This window comes from Lissotriton vulgaris, chromosome 8, assembly GCF_964263255.1.
Source record: "Lissotriton vulgaris chromosome 8, aLisVul1.2, whole genome shotgun sequence".
NCBI lineage: Eukaryota > Metazoa > Chordata > Amphibia > Caudata > Salamandridae > Lissotriton > Lissotriton vulgaris.
In genome coordinates this window covers 1,505,332,648-1,505,359,541 of record NC_141696.1, presented here as the reverse complement: position 1 = coordinate 1,505,359,541, position 26,894 = coordinate 1,505,332,648, and the positions used below count along the sequence as shown (strand labels likewise).

The following is a 26,894-nucleotide window of genomic DNA, read 5'->3' as shown; positions in this document are numbered from 1 at the left end:
CAAGTTTTTTAAATTTTATTTGATTGGCTCTTATTGCTTTCTTTCAAATCTATTCTCATTACTACTATCTGACTGTCTGTGACCATACCTTCAGCAATAGGATTTGAGCTGGTCAACTTGGAAAATGACACTGTGGGAGACCTTAAATGATTACGTATTTGTGTTGCGCATGGCTACCCGAAGGCATCCCAGCGCTTTAGACCAACGTTCATTCACCAAAGCTAGACGAACAGGAGAGTTTTCAGCATCTTCCTGAAACTAAGATGGTTGCTTTCCATTCTGATGTAGAGTGGAAGATTGTTCCAAAGTTTCGAGACCTGTAGGGAGTAGCGTCGACCACCCATACGCACTCTCTTTGTTTTAGGGACTGTCAAGAGGTTTTTATTATGGGATCTTCATTCCCGACCAGGGGAATACGGCCAGAATAATGATTGCATCAATGCAGGTCCTGTTTTATGAACTACTTTATGGACCGTGACCAGAGCTTTAAATTCGATCCTCTGTTGCATTGGAAGCCAATGCAACTGGCGGAGCGCCGGTTTGGCAGATGTTCTCCGTGGGACGTTCAACAACATACGAGCAGCGCAATTCTGCGCAGTCTGCAGTATCTTAATTGTCCCTTGAGGGGCACCTAGATATAGTGCATTAGAATAATCTAGGCGTGATAAAATCAGCGCCTGAACTAAGATCCTTCTGGCTTCGAAGGGGAGAAGGATGATAATTTTCCTCAGAAGCCTCATGAGTGCATTGCATGTGGCAGCTACCTTCCGGGCCTGTACTGAGAATTTAAGAGCTGGGTCCATCCACACCCCAAGGCTCTTGATTTGAGTCTTGGGCTTGGGTGGTTGGCCCAGGCTATCCGGCCACCTTTCCTCCACTGTGGTAGGTGTCTTGTATCCCAGCATCATCACCTCAGTTTTTGCCCCATTAAGTTTTAGGAAGGATTCATCCATCCATTCCCGAACTTTATTAAGGCAAATGAAGAGGTTTTCAAAAGGGGCATCATGCGTGGTTAATGAAATAATCAATTGTGTGTCGTCTGCGTATGTAACAAGTTGTACTCCCCAGGGAAGCACCACCTCAGCCAAAGGCCTCATATAAATATTAAATAAGGTGGGGGTGAGGGACGAACCCTGGGGAACACCGCAATTAAGACACATTTGGGGGGAGGAAGCCTCGTTTTCAAAGACCACAAAGGTCCTATCAGACAGGATGGAATGCAGCCACTGTAGCGCTCGGCTCGAGACACCAACTTCCTCCAGCTTGTGTAACAGGATGGAGTGGTTCACGGTGTCGAAGGCCACGCTCAGATCTAATAGTAGTATGGCCGCATGGTTTCCGTTGTTTACGATCTTCCTTGCTTCTTCACCCACTGAAATGAGGGCTGTTTCAGTGCCCTGGTTTCTCCTAAACCCTGTCTGTGTGGCATGAAAGGAGTTGTTATCCTCCAGAAAAGTAGCTAATAGAGAATTAACATATTTCTCTGTGAGTTTACGGATAGTGGGCAACAGGGAGATGGGGCGGTAGTTTGCCCAGTCTTCAGGGCTAAGGTTAGGTTTCTTCAACAGAGCCTTAACTTTAGCCTGTTTCCAAGTAGAAGGAAACAGGCCTGAGGCCAGAGAGGCATTAATCACCTCCTGAATGACTGGGGCAACAGTGTCTGATACCAGGTTTAATATGGTAGGGGGTGCAGGATCATTCGGGGAGCCTGATTTTAAATTACTTAGAAGACGCTGAGTAGTAGGAAGGTCTACCGGATCAAATTCCTTCAGTTGGGTCAGAGCCATGTGGGATGAGGAAGGAAATTCAATAGGTGTATTTTGGAAGGATGAGTATATGATGGCCACTTTAGTGAAAAAGAATGTTGCCAGTTCCTCACATCGCACCTGTGCGAGTCCTGGATCTTCAATAGGGGAAGGAGGGGTGACCAAGGATTTAAAAATTTTAAAAATTTCTCTCGGGGAGTTGGCGGCTGTACTAATTTTTGTCTGAAAGTAATTGGATTGGGTGATTTTAATCTCCTTTTTATACTTTTTTAAGGCAAGTTTGTAATTGGCCTTATCAGTTTCAGAATAATGTTTTCTCCACTGTCTTTCCTGTTGTTTAGATACTAGCTTCAATAGTTTCAAGTCGGGCGTGTACCAGGCTTTCTTATTCTCCCCACTTCTATGAGACAATTCAGTCTTAGGAAGAGTGAGGTCCAAGGAGGCCTCTACCCACTGAGTGAAAGACATATCAGCTTGCAGAGGGTCATTGGTAATTTTTGGTGAGGTGTTTTTGAGATTAATGTCCCAGGTTTGTATTGGGAGTTTAGACCAGACGCGACAATTTTTTTCGCGAATGTAGCATGTTCAGCTTGCTTTTGAGAGGGCATGGAAAACAGTAGTAATGAGTGATCAGACCAGGGGACCCTAATAGCGTTGTCGTAACTAAGGGTGTTTACATTGGTGTAGCAATGATCCAGGATATGTCCTGCAGTGTGTGTAGAGTCTGTAACTAGCCGTTTCAAATGAAGAACTTCCAGACCGGTAGTCAAATTAATGCAGGCCGGCGAGTCAGATTCATCTGCATGGATGTTAAAATCTCCCAAAATGGTAAGGTTGGAGATAGTGGTAGAGTAGTTTATTGCTGTACAAGAGAGGTCTTCGCAAAATTGGGCATACGGGCCCGGGGGTCTATAGAGCAAAACTCCAGAGAAGGTGCAGATAGGAGAAAAGGAGATAGCAAATCTAAAGCTTTCAGCTCCAGAGATAGAGAAGTTTTCTATTCGACATCCTAGGGTGTTTCTAAATATGATGGCAATCCCTCCCCCCCGATCATCAGGTCGGTTGTCTATGTATGGCATAATTGGAGGGTAAAGCGCGTACAATATCCGACTGGGAGCTTTCATTTGTCCAAGTTTCCGTAAGGAAAAGTACATCTAAATCTCGTTCCTCCAGAAGCAGAGCGAGCTCAGTCGCATGTTTTGGTAAGGAACGACAATTAAGTAAAGCCAGTCGGTATTTATCAACACCATCCCCCATGCGACATGGTTTATCAGGAAAGAGATTATATCTGCATCCAGTACAGGAATTAGGGGCGCAAGTGTGAGCACCCAATGTGATACAGTTAGGAGTTACACCCTTGTTTAGATTAAACAGGTCATTACGGCTATACATGAGAATGGGTCTCACCTGTGACGCAAAGGTTAGCTCCGTGGCCTCTGGTCCCGGTCTGGCCCGGACGGGCACAGACGGGCTTTCCTTAGGCGCTCCTTTGGCGCGATGTTGGCGCGTCTGCATAGCGCGTCCGCTGCGCGGAGGCATGGACGTATGGTTAAATACTAGCGCTGAGTGCCTTGCGCCTGAGCAGCTAGACAGCACCCAACCTGGGAGATACCTCCCTAAGATGGCTGCCGCGTTCCTTCCACTCGCCTCCCAAGATCGAGGCCGGACTGAGCCCTAAATCGGCACAGTCACTCGAGTGAGGAATAAGTGATTAAAAATGCCACCAAGGCCAAAGAAATAGTATAACACAAATTTTTAACAATGTTTTAAAAACGAAGCTGAAATGGAGTTCAGATCGTGCAGGGGCAGTGTGTGTCTCCCGGCTTCCGCCTCAGGAGATTAAACGGGTCTCGCGAGCAGATTAGTTTCCCTGATTAAATACTAGCGCCGAGTGCCTTGCGCCTGAGCAGCTAGACTGCACCCAACCTGGGAGATACCTCCCTAAGATGGCCGCTGCGTTCCTTCCACTTCGCCTCCCAAGATTGAGGCCGGACTGAGCCCTAAATCGGCACAGTCACTCGAGTGAGGAATAAGTGATTAAAAATGCCACCAAGGCCAAAGAAATAGTATTACACAAATTTTTAACAATGTTTTAAGAACGAAGCTGAAATGGAGTTCAGATTGTGCAGGGGCAGTGTGTGTCTCCCGGCTTCCGCCTCAGGAGAATAAACAATAAACAGTTCTGTAAGGAGAGGGTACTTCCTTCCAAAAAAGGCACCAAGCAGTTGGAGCTGCAGAAAAGTCAAAAACAGCAGCGGAGGAGCATCATGATAAAGATGATATGGACTAGCAGGACTGGGACCTGGATACCAACCCTGAAGAACTAGTAACTTACCTTCGGTAACGCTTTTTCTGGTAGATACAGTGTCTGCCTGTGGATTCCTCACCTTGTGAATATCCCACTGCGTCAGCAACGTTCGGAAAATTATTTTGTAGCACGCCGGCATGAACGACTTCATAGGAGCATGGCATCGCGCGCGACTCCGACTGATGTCACCAACCCCTTATTAGGCCTATGTCGGCGTGATGACATCAGTTCCGCCCTTTTTTCCGTACCTTCGAGGCACCCGGACGTACCAATGACAGTAGATATACACATATACAATGTACATAGTACATACAATTCAAAAATACACACACACAGTACGTAGCTAAGGTATGAAAAACTAACTATATATATATAAATATACATAAAATACATAAATACAGGTAAAGAAGAGTGGACAAACGGGGAGGCAGGTGGGCATGTGAGGAATCCACAGGCAGATACTGTATCTACCAGAAAAAGCATTACCGAAGGTAAGTAACTTGTTCTTTTGATAGATACATCATCCAGTGGATTCCTCACCCTGTGAATAGAGTCCCACAGCAGTCCCTACTCCCGGAGGAGGGTGTCTACTCTCCTATACCAGAAAATCTTGCAGGACACAGCGCGCAAAATGGCCATCCCTCCTCACCTCGCTATCCAAGCAGTAATTGCTGTGCAAAAGTGTGGAGGGAGATCCATGTCGCTGCTCTACAAATGTCCTCCACAGGAACACCCCTAGACAAAGCAGATGTTGATGACTTTGCTCTAGTAGAATGAGCCCTTATACCCTCTTGATACAAAGTATGATCCATCTTGAGAGTGTGCGCTTGTGCACAGCCCGTCCTTTCTTGCAACCAACAAATCCCACAAAGAGCTGGTCATCCACTCAATAGTCTTTCGTTCTATCAAGGTAAAAGCTCACCGCCCTCTTAGGGTCCAGACGGTGAAGACGCTCCTCCTCCTTGGAAGGGTGAGGGGGAGGATAGAAGGTAGGAAGGGTAATGGACTGTCCTAAATGGAATGGAGTAACCACCTTAGGCAGAAAAGCAGCCCTGGTCCTAAGAACCATTCGTTCAGCATGAATGGTCAAGAATGGGGGCTTTGTACTAACCCTCCTTGCCGAGGTAATCGCAACTAGGAAAACCGTTTTAAAAGACAACAACCCAAGGGACAATTATGTAGAGGTTTGAAAGGAGAACCCATTAGATAAGTAAGTACCAGATTCAAGTCCCATTGAGGCACAATAAAGGGAGTAGGTGGAAACTTATTTGTAAGCTCCTTCAGAAATCTCAAAACAATAGGAGATTTAAACAAGGACGGCAGATCCGGCTGGCAGAGAAAAGCTGACAACACCGGAAGATAGCCTTTAACTGTTGCCACAGCAAAACCTTGCTGTGCTAAAGAAAGCGCAAAATGAAGTATATATGACAAACGAGCCCTCAAAGGATCGATGGACTTCTCTTCGCACCAGACAACAAATTTGGACCATCTATAAGAATAAATGGATTTAGTGGAGTCATGCCTAGCCGATAAAATGACATCCACCACATCGTGCAGGAGGGAAAAGGAATTCAGATTGCCCCGTTCAATCTCCAGGCATGAAGGTGTAAGGTGCGGAGGTGGGGGTGTAGAACCTGCCCCTCCATCTGAGAGATGAGATCTGCCCTTAAAGGGAGACGGAGCAGCGGGCACGAGGAGAGGTGGGGAAGATCCGTGTACCACATCCTTCTTGGCCAATCCAGGGCGATCAATATAACTTGTGCCCGGTCTTGGTGAATCTTCCTCAGAACCCGAGGAATCAAGGGTATGGGAGGAAACAAGTAAAGGAGTTGTGAGCCTCAACTCAACTGAAACGCGTCCCCCAAAGCTCCCTGCATCGGATACTGGAGACTGCAGAATGACAGGCAGTGAGTATTCTCGCAAGTGGCGAACAGGTCCACCTGAGGAGTACCTCACGTCCGAAAGACGTGATGGTCCTGAACCCAGGACCAGAGACGCAGAGCCTCTCTGCAAGACACTGTGACCCTACTCCCCCTGTTTGTTGACAAACCACATCGCGGTGGTGTTGTCCGTCACGACTTGAACCGACCGACCGCGAAGGGAGGAAGGCCTTGAGAGCCAAACGTATCGCCCGCAATTCCAGAAGGTTGATGTGAAGCAACCTTTCCTCTGGAGACCAAAGACCCTTGGCCTCCAGATCCCCCAGATGAGCACCCCATCCTAGAGTGGATGCATCCGTTATCACTGTGGCCAAAGCTGGAGGCAGATGAAAGGACTTCCCTTGAGACAGGTTGCCTTCCACTCCCCACCAAGTCAGATCCACTGCAGTTTCTCTGGAGATCCTCACAGACTCCCTGAAATCTCCGTTGTGTTGATACCACTGCCTGCGGAGGCACCACTGGAGTGCCCTCATGTGCCGGGGTGCATATTTTGACCAACAGAATGCAGGAAGCCATCAGACTGAGCAGGCGAATGACCTTCAGGACTGAAACGACTGCTCCATTGAAAAATAAAGGAATCAACTCCTGTATGTCGCGAATCCATTGAGGAGGTGGGAATGCACGACACACAGTTGTATCCAGTACCGCACCTATGAACAGGTTGCGCTGGGAGGGCACCAGGTGAGATTTGGGTACATTTATCGAAAAACCCAACCTATGTAACAACTGAGTTGTCTCTTGCAAATGATAGAGCACTATCTCTGGAGACTCTGCTTTGATCAGCCAGTTGTCCAGATAAGGGAATACCGGAATCCCTGGCCTTCTGAGATGTGCAGCCACCACAGCCATCACCTTGGTGAAGACTCGAGGCGCAGTAGTAAGACCAAATGGAAGGACCGCAAACTGGTAGTGTTGCGAGCCCACCGTAAAACGGAGATACTTCCTGTGCGACTTCAGGATTGGGATGTGAAAATATGCATCCTGCAAGTCGATTGACACCATCCAGTCCTCTTCCAGCAGCGCCTGAAGAACCTGTGCAAGGGTGAGCATCTTGCACTTCTCCTGCTTCAGGTAAAGGTTCAAGATTCTGAGATCCAGGGTTGGACGAAGCCTGCCATCCTTCTTGGGGATCAGGAAATACCGGGAGTAGCACCCCTGACACCTTTCCTGCTCTGGAACCACCTCTATTGCACCCTTTCTGAACAGTACCTGTACCTCTTCCTGAAGGAGCAACAGGTGTCCTCCGAGCAAAAACCCTGGCAAGGAGGGTAATTGGGAGGGAATTCCCAAAAGGGAAGAGCATACCCATTCTCTACAAGACTGAGAACCCAAAGATCCGATGTAACCGATTCCCAATCCCGTAGAAAATAAGTAAGCCGACCCCCTACAGGACCCACGTGATCCGGAATGGCGGATCTAGGGCTGCTTTCCTGTTGTAGGTGGGAGCTGGGTATTAGAGGAGGAAGTAGAGGAAGAGGAGGCTTGACGTCCACGAGGACGACCCCTTTGTCTACCCCTGTAGGACTTGTACAAAGGATTTTGTTGCTGCTGCTGCTGCTGGTTCTGCTTGTAGGTACGAAAAGTAGACCTTCCAAAACCCTTGTACTTCTTGGTGAAAGAGCCTCTAGTCTGCAGACCCAGAGACCCTGCTGTCGCTCTGCTATCTTTAAACCTTTCCAAGGCAGCATCAGCTTTCTTTCCAAAAAGGCCTGTGCCATCAAAAGGCAAATCCATCAGAGCAGCCTGGACATCAGCTGAAAACTCAGAAGTCTTTAATGACGCAGCTCTTCTAGGGGCAATCGAAGACCCATGATCCTAGTCACAGAATACGCCGTGTCCATACCACTTTGTATGAATGACCTGACGAGCTGCAGCCTGCGTGTCAGATACCACTTCACTAAAGTTCTTCCTATCCTCCTCAGGAAGCTTAGATGATAGCTGCTTCACTGTGTCCATCAGAGCATGAACATATCTGCCTAGCAGACTAGTAGCATTTGTGGATTTAAGGGCCATACTACTTGACTAAAACACCTTTTTTTTTCGCATTTTGATCTTGCTTTTTAGAGTCTTTATCTCCAGGAACCTGGGGAAAAGCACCAGCCGATTTCTTTGAACACACAGCTTGGACCACCAAACTCTCTGGCAGAGGATGAATAGACAAGAATTCAGGATCTCCAGGTGCCACCCTATAGCGCCTTGCAACTGATTTTGACACCGCAGGAGCAGTAAGAGGCCTCTTCCAGACTTCCAATATAGGTTCAGTAAGAGCCTCAGTAAATGGTAGAGTTACTCAACCACAGAGGACGGAGAATGGAGAACCTCCGTAAGGATGTTAGACTTGAACTCCACAGATGGTAAAGTCAAATTTAAGAGTTCTTCAGCTTTCGTAATTACCACATGGTAGGGAGCCACATCCCTTGAAGGTGTATCAGATACAGCAGGTAACTCCCATTCGGGAGAAAGGTCCAAACCACTTGCATCCTGCAACTCTTCAAAGTAATCCTCCTGATCCTGAAGTTCGCCTTCTTCAACTTCAGGTTCCTCATAATTTATCTACTCCATAAGGCGCTGCGCTCTACGCCTCGACCACTACATCCGAACCGACGTCGTCGGATCCGGTAACGACTCCGATGGAGTCGGGGCTTGCGTTGAACGAGGAGCTGGGGCCGCCTTAGAATGAGAAGCTGGAACAGGCGTCGAACCTCGATCTTGATCCCGAGGTCGCTCCGGCACCGGCGACGCCGTGTACAGAGTCGATGACCTCGGTGGAGCCGAGCTATGCCACGGTGGAATCGGCACCGGCATAAACGCCAAGAAAGGCGCCGGAGCATAAGCTTGAGGCACGCCATGATTAACCCCTTCGACGCTGATGACGAGCTCAGCTCGTCATCAGCCACGGGGGGCATGTGCGGATGACGAGCTGAGCTCGTCATCTAACGCGGCTTTTAGAAAAAAGCTGCGTAGCGCGAAAATAACCGCCGGAGCGATGCGGTTAAAAGACAATGGACCCATGGGACCAGCCGGTGTACCAGAGGTGTACATTGCCCTCGCATACACGCCATACATGGCGTTTAGAAAATGCGAAGGGTCCTGACCTGGACCAGGAAACTGAGGGTACGAACCCACCGGTTGCTCCTGGGGAGGCTGTACCGGATTTGACTCCTCTTGTTCCTCGGGTTGGTGAACCGGAGTAGCCGAAACCTGAGGAGCTTCAACTTCCTCTTCTTCATGCACCGAAGACTGGTACGGATCCGGAGATGGATTCGATTCCGGATTCGCTGTCGGCTCCAGAGACTGTAAAGGCGAGGCCTCACCTGCAGGCTTACGAGCTGGAGAGGGAGATATCATGCCCTTATGATGTCTTCGAGATGATGACTTATTTTTCGAGTCCGACTCCCTGCCCGAATGGTGTTTCAAACTGTGCTTCTTCCTCTTATGTTTCTTCTTTGAGGAACCCGAAGCATGCCCCGAAGCCGACTTCGAAGCCGACTCTGACCTCGACCTCGACAGCGACCGAGTCTTCGACCTCGATCGTCTTGATCTTGACCTCGAAGTCCTCTTGCCATCCTTACCCTTAATTTTGGCAAGAAGGAGTTTTGCCTCCCGTTCGCGAAGAGCCTTTGGATTAATCTTCGAACAGGAACGACAACCCTTGAGGTCGTGATCCGAGCCCAGACACCACAAACTGTCACCATGTGGATCAGTAATGGACATCATCCTGGCACACAAGTCACATGGCTTAAATCCTGTCTTCTTCGATGACATCTTCGACGGAAAACAGCACTCCAAAAGATACAGAATAAAAGTTCACAATAGTAACAAAGTTACTTACCACACAATAGAATATCCCAATAAACCGTTAGTGTCGACGACGCGGAAAAAAGGGAACTGATGTCATCACGCTGACGTTGGCCTAATAAGGGGTCGGTGACGTCAGTCGCAGTCGCCTGCGATGTTGTGCTCCTATGACTTCGTCCACACCGGCGTGCTACAAAAGAATTTTCTGAACGTTGCTGACGCAGGGGGATATTCACAAGGTGAGGAATCCACTGGCAGATGTATCTATCAGAAACACAGCCTTCGGTGGAGGAGGAGGACCCTACTCCTGAATTGGAACTCCCTGCCAGAGCAGGAAGCAGTGTCTCCTCGCAAAGACTGTCCCCAGAGGAGCTGGCGGACAAGAAGGCAAAGAGGGAGTTCCAGCTACAGATGGCTCATCTCAAAATGGAGGAGAAGAAATTGGCTCTGGAGAAGAAAGAAATTGATTCATGAAAGGAGCCTCAAACAGCTGGATCTTAAAGTTAGACAAACAGAGTCAAGCAGCAGTGATGGCAGCATACACTCACTGCCTGAAGGAGATGAGTAGCTCCACATACCTAAAGATCTGGTGCCCAATTATGTGGTGGGAGATGACAGATAAATGGTTTTCGGCTTACGAGGTGACCCTGAGGGTGCACTGGGGAGGGACATGACGCGGTGGCTTGTGGAAACAGATGCCTCCAGTGGGGAGGGACATACTCTTTACACTAGAAGTAGAGGACCAATCCAGGTACACACCCATGAAAGCCATACTTGTCTCTAAATTTGGACTGACCCCTGAGAAGTAATGCTAGCGGTTCAGGGGCAGCCACAAACTCCCAAACCTGTCTTGGGTGAACATGTTAGACTACTCTAGCAAGGCGCTGAATAGCTGGTTGAGGGGCAGCAAGGTTATGATTACAAAGGGCTCACACATGATTATCAGGGAGTACGTGGTCAAATTTAGTTTTACAGAGCTGTGCCAGCACCTAGTTGGACAGAAAGCTGATGGATCCCAGAAAGCTTGCTGAGGAAGCGGACCTCTGGGCAAGCATTAGTGTATAAAAAGGCATTTGGGAGGACTCCCAAAAGGTTGGTCAGGGGTTCTAAAAAAAGACAGAGTGCAGGGAAAAACGTTTAAAAAAGGAGTTCCCAAGGGCCCCCCCAAACAAATTTCCAAGAGAACAAAAGTAACCAGTCCCAATTTGAGCCCTTGAGGAAGGGACGTCCCTTTCTAATAGCAGGTCAACATGCTATGTACTAGTGCTTTGCGACCGCATTTGCGGCTGCAAAACACTTGCAGTTTACCACCTACTTCAAGTAGGTGGTAAACCACTCGCAAAGGGTAAGGGGTCCCCAGAGGACCCCTTTGTGAGTATGTTGGAAAAGTTTCATTTTTCTTTTTTAAAATCATCCCGTTTTCCTTTTAGAAAAACGGGCAGCGAAAAAAAACTGCTTTATTAAAAAAGCAGTCCCAGACATGGTGGTTTGCTGAGCCCAGCAGGCCACCATCCCTGGGAGAGCCTCGTAATTTGCGACCGCATTGGGAATCACAAACACGGTTGTACATGCAAAATAGCGCCTCGCAAACTGCGAGTCACAAATGACTCGCAATTTACAATACGCTATTTTGCAGGTCGTACATCTGGCCCCAAATGTCCCAAGAGGGCACAGTCCTCCACGAGGGCAGAAATCTGGGTTGACAAGTTTAGCGCTTGGGGAGGAGATGATCTTAGTTAGCTTTGGGGAGCAGACTGAGGTTCCCCTAGAGTTCCTGGGCGGATAAGAAGATGGTGCAAAAAGCCCATATGCCTACAAATACTTCCAAGTATAGACAGTGGGTCACCATCAGTGGGCAACAGGTAGAGGCTCTGAAGGAAACAGGAGCCAGCAAGACTACTGTAAGCTGTCTGCTTGTGTCCTCAGAGCAGGTTTTCACTAACACATTCCACCAAGTCATAGTCGCAGACAACCGCAAGAGTTCCCTACCAATGTCTCTGGTTCCCTTGACCACAAGGTCCATGGTTGCCCGGGAAGAGAGCTAAGGGTGGCTGGAGCCTGGAACATTGGCCCAGGGAGATGCCAAGTAAGGGCAAGGGGTGCGGGAAACCAGCCCCTGAGGTTCCAGACATCTAGGAAGACAGGGCATATGAGGAGGATGCACCTGATCCTACCAGGAGGATACTGCCACCCTCAGTGACCTACCTAAGCTTGCTGAATGGCAAGCTGAGATTGGGCCCACCAGGAAGGAATGTGCAAAGTGCCCCACTCACAGTAGATAAAAATAATTTATGTGCTCTTGATTTTCTTTCATTAACCGCAAATTGTGCATCACCTAAATGAATTATGTTCCTTAGGAGAGCAAAGCCATGCAGTTAGGGAAGATCATAGTAGAACCATATGTAGTAGTAATTTTTACCATGAACATTAGCCAAGAATGTTATTCTAAAACCTAAATGCCCTAGGAATATTTCAGGCTGACCATCTATTTATTTGGATTAATATTCTCACCTCAGGAGGTTCCGCCACTTTGGGGGTGATTGGCCGAGGTGCAGGCTTTTCAATCTTTTGAAGGAAACGGAGTGGCTTTTCTTCCTCTTTGCATTTTGTCCTTTTCTCCACAAGCGCCTAAAAGAAAAATAGACAGCTATTACTACTTTTGTCCATTCCCACCTTTAAAAAAAATCTATTAAATAGGACATCTTGTATTTTGGTGAGGCATGAGCCTCTTTAAGTGGTCACAGAACAAAAATATTTATCTACCACAAAGATCTCACCAAAAGGTTTTTTGAAGTTCTGTGGAGGACCAAACCAAAGATATCTCCTCTGGGGATTAGTACGAATATGTATTGTGTGCTCTATTTTGCAACACAAGTTAAAGGTTTTTCCTTTCTCAAAAGAGACCTATACCACCAAATGTGGGAGAGATCATGGAAGGACTCATATTTCAAATAAATATATTGTCTAATTTGTTACGGAGTCACAAGAATCACCATCTTGTTGAGGTTGTGTAATACAACTTAGTGGCAAAGAACAGGCAGGATACGCTGCCTTTAAGGGCCCATATACAGCAAAGAGTTAACATACTCTAAGTGGGATTTTAACCTTATGACATTGATTATGCTATAGCATCTCAAACAGGAAACCTAATAAAGATGTACTAAAAGCTGTATAATTGATAAAAAAAATAGCTAGAATTATTGTCCATGTTGATCTTTGAGGGCTGACACCATGCCTGATTTTCACAATGTCAACACTTTGACCCAAGATAAATTGACATACAATGAATACTTGGGAATCATTTATATAGTTTAGTTGTTATACCACATATATGACATTACTCTGACCCTCAAGCTTCCAGCATAATTATTTTCTCACAGTCTTTAGTTCTAGTACATACTAACATACGTTTTTTCAAAAATAACAAATATCTTAAACTTTAAACATATAAAAAAAATCACACGATACAGCACAATCTGATAGAGATTTAATATTATAAAATTAATGACTTCACGGATCTATTGAGCCAACACAGATTACCTAGTTACTTACTTACAAAAGCAAGTTTCGAGGTATTGCAGCCCTCTGGCTGGATTCGTCGGCCCTGTCCATGACACGGTGGCGCAGGGGGTTGCATTTGGTGCGCAGCGCAAGAATGACCAATGTATGCAGCCCGCGGTTGTCCCAAAAAGTTTCGAAAGGTGTGAGGTAAAGGGGTCGGGTGGTGGAAGATTGAACTTTCCTGAGATTCCCTTATGGACATACCTGTGGACATTGGTTCTTGCTATTCCTGGCTGGATTCATGTATGTGGGAGTATTATTTTTCTATTTTTGTCACAATTGTATATGAGACACTGTGCGAAAAGCTGCCTTTGTTTTTCTTGGCCATGTTTGAACTGGGTTGGTGTGGTGAGCAAAATAACGATGGATTAAACCCAGATCTGTGACTGGGGGTGAATGTTTTGCCATTGTGCAACATTCCGTCCATCAATTGTTGTTTTTTGCATTTGTCACCCCGAGTGGGATGGGTATGCTCAGATGTGAGTCCCATGCTCTCCATAACACTGGAATCAAACTATCCTGGCTGATGACAGCTGATAGCCAGAAACCGGTCCTAGGATGCTTGATTCCGGTCCAGGGAAGACATGGCGTGGCAGTTCAGATTGGACTGTTCCCATGAGGCACAGGGTCAAGACTGATTTGCATATGGCCATGTCTGAACTGGGGTGGTGTGGTGAGCAAAATAATGATTGATTAAACCCAGATCTGTGACTGGGGGTGAAAGTTTTGCCATTGTGCAACATTCCATCCATCAATTGCTGTTTTTTGCATTTGTCACCCCGAGGGGGATGGGTATGCTCAGACGTGAGTCCCATGCTCTCCATGCCACTGGAATCAAGCTATCCTGGCTGATGACGGCTGATAGCCAGAAACCGGTCCTAGGATGCTTGATTCCGGTCCAGGGAAGACATGGCTTGGCAGTTCAAGCTGGACTGTTCCCATGAGGCACTGGGTCAAGACTGATTTGCATATGTCCATGTCTGAACTGGGGTGGTGTGGTGACCAAAATAACAATGGATTAAACCCAGATCTGTGACTGGGGGTGAATGTTTTGCCATGTGCAACATTTCGTCCATCAATTGTTGTTTTTTGCATTTGTTTCTCTTGCTGCAAATGTGTTAATTTCAAAATCAATAAAATTGATTATAAAAAAAAAAGCAAAGTTTCCCTAGATAGTATGTACAAGATAAATGATAAACAGCTAAGAAGTACAGCTATATAGAGGAGGACAAAAGATCAAGTGAAGAAACTAACAATTGTTCAGAGAATATAGTGAGCAGATTTCACATTTCGTTCAGACTCAACATAGTTTCTTCTCAATCTAAATGACGACTTTTCTATGTGAGATACTTATGCCTTCTTCAGTAGCAACATGTCCACTGCTGATTTTCCAGAACTTTAGAAAGAGGTTTTTAGCTTAAACCATTTCCAACGGCCACAGATGTTTCACATATCTCAAATCATATCCATTCTTATATATTTTCTTAACAATCAAATTAAACGCTGTTCTGAAAAAGCTCAAGCTATGAACAGCAGAAACAAACTCTTGCATTGTGAGATTGTTTTTGTAAAACAAAAATGTTTGCTGAGTGGCCACATGAAATATTGCAGGTGCTCAGCAAACTTTCATTGCCTGCAGAGGAACTGCCTTCACAGCGGACTACCTGCAGAAGTCTAAATGAGCCCCTAAGTCTTTACAGTGGTGTTAAGGTCTATAGTGCATTTTCAGTTACACTTTTACTAGACATTTTACTAATTTTCTTTAGCTCAACATTTTTATTAGCAAACTCCAAGGATTCAGTATTTTAGACTTTCAGGAGCTGATCTGAGTTGCCAGAGCAAATATTTAAACTGCCCCTAATTTATTTATTTATTTATTTATTTATTTAAGAAGCTTATAAAGCGCGCAGCTACCCCCGATGGGGGTGTCCCGGCGCTGAGAATACAAGTTAATCACGGGAAGGGGGCTACCAGGTACAAATCCATCCTAACCTGAAGCTACAGAGGGCCACAGGCTCGCTTAATCAGAGTTTGGTGAACAGCCAGGTTTTTAGATTACGTCATAAGACTTGCTCTGACTCAATGAACCTAAGGTCCAGAGGAAGGCTGTTCCAGTACTTGGCCGCAGTCACTCCGAACGTTCTGCCGCCACTCCTGCTGAGCCTAAATCTGGGAGCCACCAATAGACGGAGGCTGTTAGATCTCAGATGTCTTGCTGATATAGATAATTTGAGTATTTTACTCAGGTAAGCCGGGCCAATTCCATGAATAGCCCGAAAGGCAAGGATCAAGATTTTGAATTGAATGCGACGGGCGATGGGGAGCCAGTGTAGGTCGTTCCGGTATGCTGTGACCGAGTTGCGGGTAGGGATGTTTCCAATAAGTCTAGCTGCCGCATTCTGAACAATTTGCAATCGGTCAATGAGATAGAGGGGGGCACCGGCGTACAAGCTGTTGGCATAGTCCAAATGTGCCGTAATGAGAGCATGGACAATCGTTTTGCGGGACGTCTGGGGGAGATAGGGAAAGATCTTCCTAATCATGCGCAGCTTACCAAAGCAGGCCGCGGTAACTCTGTTGACCTGAGCTTTGCAGGACATAGCGTTGCCGAAAAGGAAGCCGAGATTGCGGGCTGACTGTACAGGACTGGGAGGGGGGTTCAAGACAGTAGGCCACCACAAGGTGGCGGGGGGGCTGATTTCTGGCTAAAAAAAAGCACCTCCGTTTTTTCCGTATTGAGGGCCAAATGATTAGAAGCCATCCATGCGCAGATGTTGCCAAGGCAGTTGCGAAAGTTGGAAAAATGGGAGTCAGAGTGGTCTCTAAAGGAAAAGACAAGCTGAGTATCATCAGCGTATGAGACCACCCTGACCCCCCAGGACTCAACTACCCTGGCAAGTGGGCCTAGGTACACGTTAAACAAAAGAGGGCTCAATGCCGAGCCCTGAGGCACACCGCACAAAAGGGGTTTATCCTCTGAATCAAAGGGACGAAGAAGTACCCTTTGGGATCTCCCTGAGAGGAAAGATTTAATCCATGCCAGGGCCGTGCCACCAATCCCCAACTGCTATAGGCGAGTCACAAGTATGTCATGTGACACAGTATCGAATGCAGCGGACAGGTTGAGGAGGACCAGCATGGCCTCTTCTACCTGTCCACTGATTCCCGGATTGTCTCAGATACCTCCAGCAGCGCAGTCACAGTGCTGTATCCGGTTCTAAATCCGGACTGGGAATCGTGCAGCAGCTGGTTAGATTCTAGGTACAGGGCCAATTGTTTCTGGACCACTTTCTCTAGGATTTTGGCAGGTTTAGGCAGAAGAGATATAGGGCGATAATTACTGAGTTGGGAGGGATCCGCATCTGGTTTCTTTAAAATGGGGAGCAGCCTAGCTTGTTTCCAAACTGAAGGGAACTGACCAAGGGCCAAGGAAGAGTTCCAAATGGAGAGGAGAGGGTTGATTAAAACCGGGGCGAGATTACCCATCACTTTGGCAGGTACAGGGTCTAATGGTGATCCTGACTTAACCTGGTTTAGTTGTTTCATGGCTGTATCTGGCGTGAGCTCATCAAAAAAATTAAATGAGCATTGCTGGGGGTATGACTCTTCTAGCCAGGGACTAGAAGGTGCGGAATCAAAGGAGGAAGATAGTTTAATAATTGTTTCCTGAAAGAAAACAGAAAGTCCATTACAAAGGGCTTGAGTGGGGGAGCTCTGGGACTTCAAGGCAGGTGGGTTCACAAAATCCTTCACAATTGTGAAGAGAGTTTTTGAAGAATTCTCAGCCAGTTTAATAAGTTTTGAGAAGTAAGCTCTCATCGTGGAGCGTTTAAGTTTTTGAAATTTATTCAAGGCCATCTTAAAGGCTAATTTGGTAGTAGGGTCATAAGACTGGCGTTATTTACGTTCCAGCTGTTTGCACCTACTCTAACATGGACCAACACCTTTACCACACACACCCTTCACAGAATACATCACAAAATGTGTTCTACATCTGGTAAATAAATTACATTATTGCAAGAAAAATAAACTGCGCTCGTTTAAGCAACAGGATGGAGCATACATGAAATTCAGAACAACAGTAATTTAAAACATCAACTCTATACTAGCATGGTTATCATATTCACGTCAAGCTGCAGGATACCAAAAGCCTTCATAACCATTTATAACCATGCGCTGTAGATATAGTTGAACTTTGCTTAAGTTTTACGTTAAGTTGAAATAGTAAAAGTAGAAATTGAAGTGATTAGTTGCCTTTATAACACTGCTCAATCAATCAGGGAATTGTAAGCGTGCTACTCACCCGTGGGGGTCTCAAGGCACTGGGGGGATGGGAAGCAGCTACGCTCAGTCAACAAACTGTGTCTTGAGTGTCTTCCTGAAGAGGTTCAGGGATGGGGCGCGTCTGAGGTTGATCTGAAACTCGTTCTAGGTCTTTGCCGCGATGTAAGAGAAGGCTCTTCTACCTGATCTGGCTCTGTGGATGCGCGGACTTTCGGCGAGGTCGGGGGATCAGAGGTTTCTCTTGGGTACGTGGAATGTGATTCACTTGTTGGGGTATTGGGGTCCGGTATTTTGGAGGCACTTGTAGGCATGGGTGAGTATCTTGAATGTTATTCTCTTCTCAATGGTGAGCCAGCGGAGGTTCCTCAGGTGTTGGCTGATGTGTTCGTGTCGAGGGATGCAGAAGACGAGTCTGGCTGCGCTGTTCTGTATGGTCTGCAGTTTACAGAGCAGGGACTTGTCGATTCCGGCGTAGAAGGCGTTTCCGTAGTCCACTCTGCTGGTTCTGAGTGTGTGGTTGACGGTCTTTCTTGATTGGGGGAGGATCCATTTGAAGGTTTTTCGGAGTATGCAGAGGGTGTTGAAGCAGCTGGAGGCGACAGCGTTTACATGTCGGTTCATGGAGAGGGAGGAGTCGAGTACGATGCCTAGGTTTCGGGCGTGGTCCGTCGTGGTGGGGTCTGCCGATGGCGGTGTGCCACCAGGTGCTGTCCCATGCAGAGGGGGAGGATCTGAGGATGATGATTAGAACCCTGGCTGTCTTCACCAATTCTTCTCTTTGTTGGCGACCATACACTACTATCATACTACTGAGACTGTCTAAGTGTAGCACAAGAAGTAGTCATGCCTTAGGTACACATATAGAGAAGGCCTGAATTCTTGATTTCTAGTCTGGCAACATTGTATGACATCGACTACTGAAGATGGTTCGTTTTTCAGCCAGATAAGCCATTGTTTTTTAGCCGATTCTGGTGTCATGAAGGGGAATCAATCAATCTAGATGCTTCCATGAGTTTTGTTGGGGGCAATACCGCTTTGAAGCTAATCGTCGCACCAGACCCCAGGACATCGCGCTCCTTGCCCTGCTCTCCCCCGCCGCCGCACCTGACAACGCGGCCGCAGTGAGGGGGGAGCTAACACGGACTACACCTCCCAACGTCCCCTGATCAGGACACGGGGACGCCGCCTGCAGCGTCACTTTCCCGCGCCCGGAGGCGCATAAGGCAGACCCGCCTCTCCCGCGTCGCTGAACACGCGCGGGCGTTTGCCGGGCTGAGCCCGGGCAGAGGGCGGGCCGTCTGTGGCCGTCCGAGGCCGGGCTGGGCCACTCCCCTTGCCTCTGACTCATCCAAAAGGTACATTATCCTTGACTCTGATTATTTTTTACTGGGAGGATAACAACACAACGACCATACTACTGAACTACCTGATAAAATCGTCTTAAATAATATAATATTATGGACTGGGGGAAGGGTAGGCACTGACCGTCTTAGCATTACTGTGATACTTCTCAGTAGGAAGCCAGGAAGGCCAGGTTTGGGAGATAGTGCACTCAAAATTGAATCATGTCCAAACCTCCAAAAACACGCTCGGCTACGAGTAAAGCACACTTAGCCGGTACACCAAACCAGGTCAAATTAGAAATAAACGATGTACCACCCAACAAAACCAAAAAACCTACCGCGATAGACCTGATGCTGAGGAAAGTCTCCGGGGAGATCGAGCGAATGGAAAGGAGTCTGTCCTCTTCTCCAATTCCCATATTAGTCACCCCCACACAATCTAGGGATCTAAGCACATCTGAAAGTCCCAACACGGAGATAGAGAGTAACTCAATCGAGCGCATCCCATGCGCACAACAGGTAGCACAGCCAGGGGCAGACGACACGAGGGACAGCAATCCTACCATACACAGCAGACTTAAACAACGGGGCGTAGCAAGGGCCAGCTCAGAAAAAACAAATCAAACATAGGAGCTTATCAATCCAAAAATAGACAAGAGATAACCCCTGAGGAAGTAGTGCCAGTCCACGTAAGACCTCCAGGGTGGATGGACGAGGTAATCGGAGCTCTAAAAAACATCTGGAAGCCTTCATCATTAGCCAGATAAAACCGATAGTCAGTAGGATAGACAAAATAGCTAATGAATTGATTAAACAGGGCAAGACTAAGGGCCCGATAAGCAGTAATCCTACCTCAGGCCCCAACCAACCCACAAACACGGCCACTGGCCAAATAGCGGTCAAAAAACAACTGTGTTAGTAACATGCAACACACGATCGCTCAGGTACATGACCCACCTAAAGCTCCAGTACACCCAGAGAGGGGAAACGCCCAGAAGGAGGCAACTAAATACACAGACAAAGCCCAACAGCAAACACTCACACAAATGGGGCAAGAAGGGCATCACACAAGTCAAGGTCTAACTAGCTTACTTCAAAATGACCATGCTTCATATGATAGATCAGAAAGTCCACCACCACATATAAATCTACCCCCTGAAGCTTGCCCCTACGTTATTGTATTCACAGGGGTGCCTGAACTCAGGGCTGCAAATCCAAAATAATAAAATGGCTGAATATCCATAGGCCCTTGAATACCGGGGAAAGTGGGGAGATTCTATATGTAAGACGAGTGAACTGGCTAGGAGGCAGAAAGAAAGACATAATAGGGGATTGTATTGTGGCAAATTTTAGAGACATCAATCTGGTGGAATACATACTGGGAAATACAAACAGAAACCATACCAGTACCATTTGCACCCTTCCTCAGGGATATTTTTACCTGAGGAGGCGGAGCACTTACAATTTGACCTATCCCATGTGGAGTACAGGAAGGGCACCATTTAGACAAAGGGACAGAATGCCCAACCACCCAGGCCAGTTCTTACCACCAAGAGATTACCCACAGTGGAGAAATGGATTCCCCCTCCCTACAGTCGCTCGACGAAAACGACTGACTACCCCCAATAGAGAATTGGCAAGAAAAGACAGCCACAGGGGATGGGCCTGCATGCACTATGAAGGGGGCGGGGGAAAGCCTGGAAGATTTGAGGATTGAAGAACCCACAACACATAGGGGTGGGGTTGCTAGCGAGGTAAAGATCTACAAGATAACTGAGTGCAGACCCAATAATCAGGTCCCAAAGGGAGGAAAAGCATCTAGGGCAGGGCTAGCTTTATTGTCCTGGAATATAGCGAGCCTGGGGGGGGGAATCTGATAACAAGGACTGGAGGGAGTACATCAGTGGCTTCCATATAATAGCGTTACAGGAGACCTGGTCACGAGACCACTCTCCCTATCAGTTGGATGGCTATAAATGCTTCTCTGTGCCTGCGCAGGAAGGTAGATGAGGCAAGGTGAAGGGAGGGCTAGCCTTATATGTTGACTTGGACTTAAAAGGCATATGGACGCAACCCCCTTGGGAATCAGACACTCTACAGGCAGCGGCATTCCAAGGACAAGGTCAGAGGTTCCTAATACAACATTTTTATAACTCAGGGCCGATTGATGGGAACTACCCAGTGATACAGGAACTAGAGAGTAGATTAAATGAAGAAATTGAGCGAAGGCAGGGGGGCCGAGAACCAATTATTTTGATCATGGGCGACTTTAATTGTCACCTGTGCCCAAAACTTCTCCCCGTGAGCTCTGATTGGTCCTCTTGCCCTGTAGAAAGTGGACCACATTTTGAACATAATAAAGAGGGAACACTGCTTATGAAGCTACTTGACAGGTTTGCTCTTACACACACTATTGACCTGTTGGCCTTGAGATCAGGAGACACTCTCACACCAACATTTAAGGGCAGAGGCTGTTCATCCATTATAGATTTTATTATAATATCTGTAGGAGAGTAGGGTCTGCAATCCTATGATCACCCAGATTTTTTGCTTTTGTTTCACTGGTTTACGACTTTCTCTGGCTGTGGGCCTGCTAATCAGACCCACAGCCTAGCTGTTCTCTCACTAAATTACAACGCGTACCCTAGGTGCATTATCCAATTGGTACTGGGCCACCTTATCAGACCCTGTAACTCAGGGCATAGGTGTATCCAGGGCCTACCAGGGGCTGCAGCATGTATTATGCCACCCCTGGCTGGCCATCTAAATCTGACACAACTGGCTGCACGACAGCTGGGGCAAGGTGGTGTAATCACCCTTTGCTTTAGATATAGTATGCCTATATCTAACCCTAAAATGGACACACAGATTCCTATCAGTCACTCCTATGGCAGGCCTTGACAATCCTGAAGGCAGAGTGCTTGGAATCGTGTGAGATGGTGCTCTGGCATGAGCTGAGCCCGTTTGCAGCTTGCGGAACCAAGTCCTAATAGCTGTTCCATGATAACGCATACCATATACTCTTAAGTGCATTATAATCCTTGCGGTTAAATGCTATCTTTGGTATCGCTTTATCAAAACATGTCGAGTAAGGTGTCATACAAATTGGAATACTAACCCCTCGCCAATTCTGGTGACGGGGTTAGCATTCCACCCTTCTAGAGGGACACGACATTTATGTAACTGTGAACCCCGGTTAAAGTTAACTCAAGCCTCAGCATCACAAAATGGATGCTGCCACCACAGACACAAGTCTGACCCCCTGCAGCTGGGAGTCCTTCCAGCGAGGGGAGCTTGGACAATGGGTTTCCTGTCAGGGGCGGTGCTAGCACCATCCCAGACAGGGTTTTGTGTATCGTGGGTAGGCAGGGCTTTACATGAAGGTGACTGCAAGTGGCACCCCGGTGCTCACTACGCATCTGCCGGCTAGAACCAGTTCCAGGGGCACAACAGCCCCTGAGCTGGGGAAAGTCCGGCATGGGAGAGGGGTGTAACCACCCCCCTTCCTGGTCCCACCCCTAGGGCAGGACCTAGTCGCGTACCCACCCCTTTCTTTAGGATAAAGGCAGGAGCGGGGACCCTTCCAAATTAGATCATCTTTGAATCAAGATACTACTTTCTACGAAAGGAACTATCGACTTCTTCTCAAGATTTCTCCCTTGTGACTAAGGAGTAGTCACCCTGCATCCGCAGGCACCATCTAAGAACACTGCGGTTTGCTGCACGTCCTTCCTCCGGAATCCGACCGACCAGCACGACGAGACCCGGCTTCCCTGGCACCTCTGACCTCTACCTACCTCTACAGCTAAGCTGAGAACCGTAGGCGCGACGAGACCTCGAGGGACCGGCCATCATCAGAACTGCACGACTTCTATCAGCACGACCGCCGAGGGATCCTCTGGTGAGTGCTTTGGGGTCCGAGAAGCCCCGACCCTGAGCAGCTCCAGCACCGAAGTCCAGCCCCCCAGCATCCACGAGATCTGCGTGGGGCCCTTCTGTTTTTTGCTGCTCACCGCGTTGTCTGGCTACTAGCCCGCTGGCTTGTGGCCTTCCCGACGATGCCCGACGACAACAACACTGCTGGTCTGGTTGCTCCAGACTGGCCCTTGCTCCCTTCCAAAAGAGGAGCACCCCGGACCCTCCTGGTCCACTCCAGACGCCATTTTAGGTCCACCGCGTGGGCTTGAATTTGCCAAGACTTGTTGCCCCAAACCTGGGTCCAGCGACGTCGACAGCAGCAACCATCGTGGGACAGCTCGCACCTCCATCCTGGTCGCCGACAACGCCTCCTGGTCCGTGAGACTGCAGAGCCCAGCGTCGCCCACTCACCTGGTCGAGGTGACTCCATCCGGTGCCATCCTGGTGCCCATCTGATCACTGGCTAGTGATTCAGGACTTGGTCCCCTCTGCTTACAGGTGTCTCCCATCTTCGATCCAGGCTTGGATCCACCGAACAATCTTCACTGGTCGCCTGCCAGCAACTCCTTCTTTCAGGCCCCTGGTTCGTCAACGAGGGTTTCCGCCGACACTTGAACCCTATGCAGCCGCAGCCCCTGGGCTAGGTAACTTCGGCATTTCGGTGCCCCAGCATAGCCTCACTATCCAAGGGTCCAGATCCACTTTCGTTTTCAGCCTACCTAATCGGGTTCGCCCGAGAACACTAACTTTGCTTTTACTAGCCTCCATAGACTTTGTCCCGCATCCCGCGTGAGAGTGCACACTCTGCACCCGAGTCCCCTAGGCCTCCTACTAGTAATCTGAAGGTTCAGTAACGTAGTCCTAGCGATTCCAAAGCCTATTAGTCCAGTACTTACCTGCTAGTAATTTCGCATTCCACTTTTGTAGTATATGGTTTTTCGTGCCCCTCGGGCATTTGTGTAAATTGTGCAACTTAAAGTATTTTCGTAAGAGTCTTGTTGTGTGCTTAGTATCCTGTCCTCATAAAGAGTACAGGGCTGTTGTGATCTAAATAAATACACTGTTTATTTTCATAACACTTGTGTGGTGTCCTTTCACTTGGTGTTCAAGGGGTATATGTGATGGTATAACAGCTGGCTTAACAAGCCCTCTGGAGTTTAGCCTAAAGACTGCTCTTGTCCATGCTACTAGGATAGCTGGTCTACGGTTGACTTACAACCAATCATCAATAAGGGTTGTTTGGACTGATACAAAGTGCTCACTAGAATAGTGAGCACTGCATATCAGGCCAACTTCTCACAATATCCACCTTTGCAAAAGAGCAGGTTAAAGAAGTGAGAACGGACTGGAGCCCATTTAGTGACCGTAATCCCCTAACTCTCGAAATTCCATATAATGAGCTGACATCAAGGAATGCCTTTACAGACACTGAGATCAACCCAATGGATCAGGGGAGGCGCTTAAGATGGGCAAAGATCAATGCACAAGAATTCTATAGCACCTTAATGGAAAGAGGGAAAGAACAAATAGAGGCCTGTCTAGAACTCACAATAGAGGGCAGAGATGTGGTCCTGGCATTTGAGTCTCTAACTAAGGTGGTCGATGGATTATTAAAAACCAAACGCCCTGTAAAGGATTCAGCACTTCCACGATGGTTTGACTCTAACTGCTCGTGGGCATTGAGGGAGCTAAAACTGTGCCTTAAGACGCTCCTGAGAGACAAGAATAAAGTTGCCCTGTGTAGGCGTAATTATAAAACGCAGGTCAAACAGAGAAATATCACACTCCAAAAGGAAGTTTGGGCAGACCTGAGGGAAGCAGGGGAAAATAGGGACTATACCCAATTTTGGAAATTCATCAATAGTCCCTGTTTTCAAGACTCCAGTTCCCCTGTTATCAGCACCAATATACTCCCCGAACAATGGGTCACCCATTTTCAGAGTCTATATAACCACCAGGGTGAGACAGCTAGGGTTGAATCGTGGGAGGGGGCGCAACCCACGGAATTAGAATTCTCTTTACAGGAAATTACAAAGGCAATTAAAGGTCTGACCCGAAATAAGGCACCAGGCCCGGATGGCACTCCCCCAGATCTCTATTTAAGTAATATTGAATTATGGGTGCCCATTATAACTAGAGTATTAAATGCAGCGATAAAATCTGGGCTCCCGCGATCTTGGGCTACAGCATTGATTGTCCCTATCTATAAGAAAGGTAGTAGGGATAATCCGCAATGCTATAGACCAACATCGCTGATAGATGTGTCAGCTAAATTATTAGGAAGGGCAGTCTTAAACCGCCTTACTGAGGTGGACAGAAGAGCACCGCACCCTAGCAGATACCCAATACGGATTCAGAACGGGCATATCAACTAGCGATCAATGTCTTAACCTCTACCTCCTAGTTGCTAAATACACAAAAGCTAGTAACGGAACGGTGTATATGGGGTTTATGGACCTGGCAGCGGCCTTTGATAACGTAAATAGAAATAAACTTTGGGCCTTGATGTTCAAATTAGGAACTGACCCGGAGCTCATAAACATTTTAAAAGAATAACACTGGAACACCACAGCCAAGGTTCACTATAGCGCGGGGGGGTGAGTACCGATCCCTTCCCGTGCACTAGTGGAGTGAGGCAGGGGTGTATCCTGGCCCCTTTCTTACATAAATGACCTAGAAAGCACATTGATGGCTTTGTAGACTGACTGCCCCAAAGTAGGATCGCTCCATATACCAGTACTGTTGTACGCGGATGACGCGGTCCTGCTTGCATGAACAGCACTGAGTCTGCAACATCTTGTTAATCGATTTGTAAAGTTCATGGAGAATCTAGATCTTTCCGTGAACCTGACCAAATCCTTTGTAATGGTGGCAGGGAAAAAACCCCTAAGAAATATGTATTCAAAATAGGAACTCATGTGCTAGAAACTGTTAACACATTCTCATATTTGGGTCTTTTGTTTGATGGAGAGATTAGGTTTGCCTCTTTGCTTGAGGAAAGGTGTAGGAAATTGGTCTCAGCAAACTGTGCTATTTTAAACTTTGAACATAGGCTGGGCCGCTGGTCACCAGAGCAAATAATGACGTTGTATAGAGCTGTTAGCACCGCCAAAGCCACGTATGGGGCAGAGATTTGGGGCTTTAGGGATGTACATCAGTTACAAGTAGAGGAAGATAAATTCCTACGCAAGATTCTGAAGACAACACAGAGCATCCCAGCAGCAATAGCACACACAGAGCTTGGTATTCCATATATTACCGACCAGATAAAAGTGAGACCCATCCTGACCTGGCTGTGAATCTGGGTAAACCCAGAAGCAGAGCTTAGTAGGCAAATAGTCAAAGACTGCCTACAGAAAGACAAGTGCCTACAAATCTCCTGGCTAAAATACATTAAAGATACTTTAGGGAGCATAGATCACCAGATATTGTTCACCGATCCTTCTTTGATTGACACTTCTTGTAAATATCGGACCCAAAAGCTGTTATTAGGTAAATATGATCTGGGCAGGAAACAGCTTGACTCTACAAAAACATCTGTAGTTGCACATTGTTTAGTAAGCAACGGAGAGGGCATGGAACCGTATTTATTCTTAATGTATAATCAGCAAGATAGATTTTTAATGTGTCGTTTTAGGCTCAATTTGTTACCTAATATTTTAGCTTACCCGTCTGGTTTTACCTTAAAAATTGAGCAGAAGGGTGCCTGCGGCTGCGACAATAGGTCTCCACAGAACACCCTCCATTTTGTACTTTTATGTTCTTTTTATCGAACCCCTCGCCGTAGATTTCTTGTAGATATTTTAAAAGAGTTAAAATTTCGTCATGCTAAAACTGCTCTATTTTTTCTGCAAAGAGCTACTGACATGCGTACCTTATGCTCCATTATGAGTTTTCTAAAAGTTGCTGTCAACCTAAGAAATACGAGAGGTTGACTTAGGACGTATATAATTTTATATGTCTACACCTTTACTCC

General features: G+C 47.2%; 1 protein-coding gene across 2 annotated transcripts in view; it reads right to left on the bottom strand.

Annotated features, from left to right (window-relative positions):
* Positions 1–26,894, bottom strand: part of CFAP91 (cilia and flagella associated protein 91) — a 431,267-nt gene that overhangs the window by 154,135 nt on the left and 250,238 nt on the right. For both annotated transcript variants that reach the window (XM_086933540.1, XM_086933541.1), the window contains one exon: positions 12,324–12,440. In XM_086933540.1, coding sequence (XP_086789666.1) covers positions 12,324–12,440 — 117 coding nt within the window. The remainder of the gene's footprint in view (positions 1–12,323; positions 12,441–26,894) is intronic.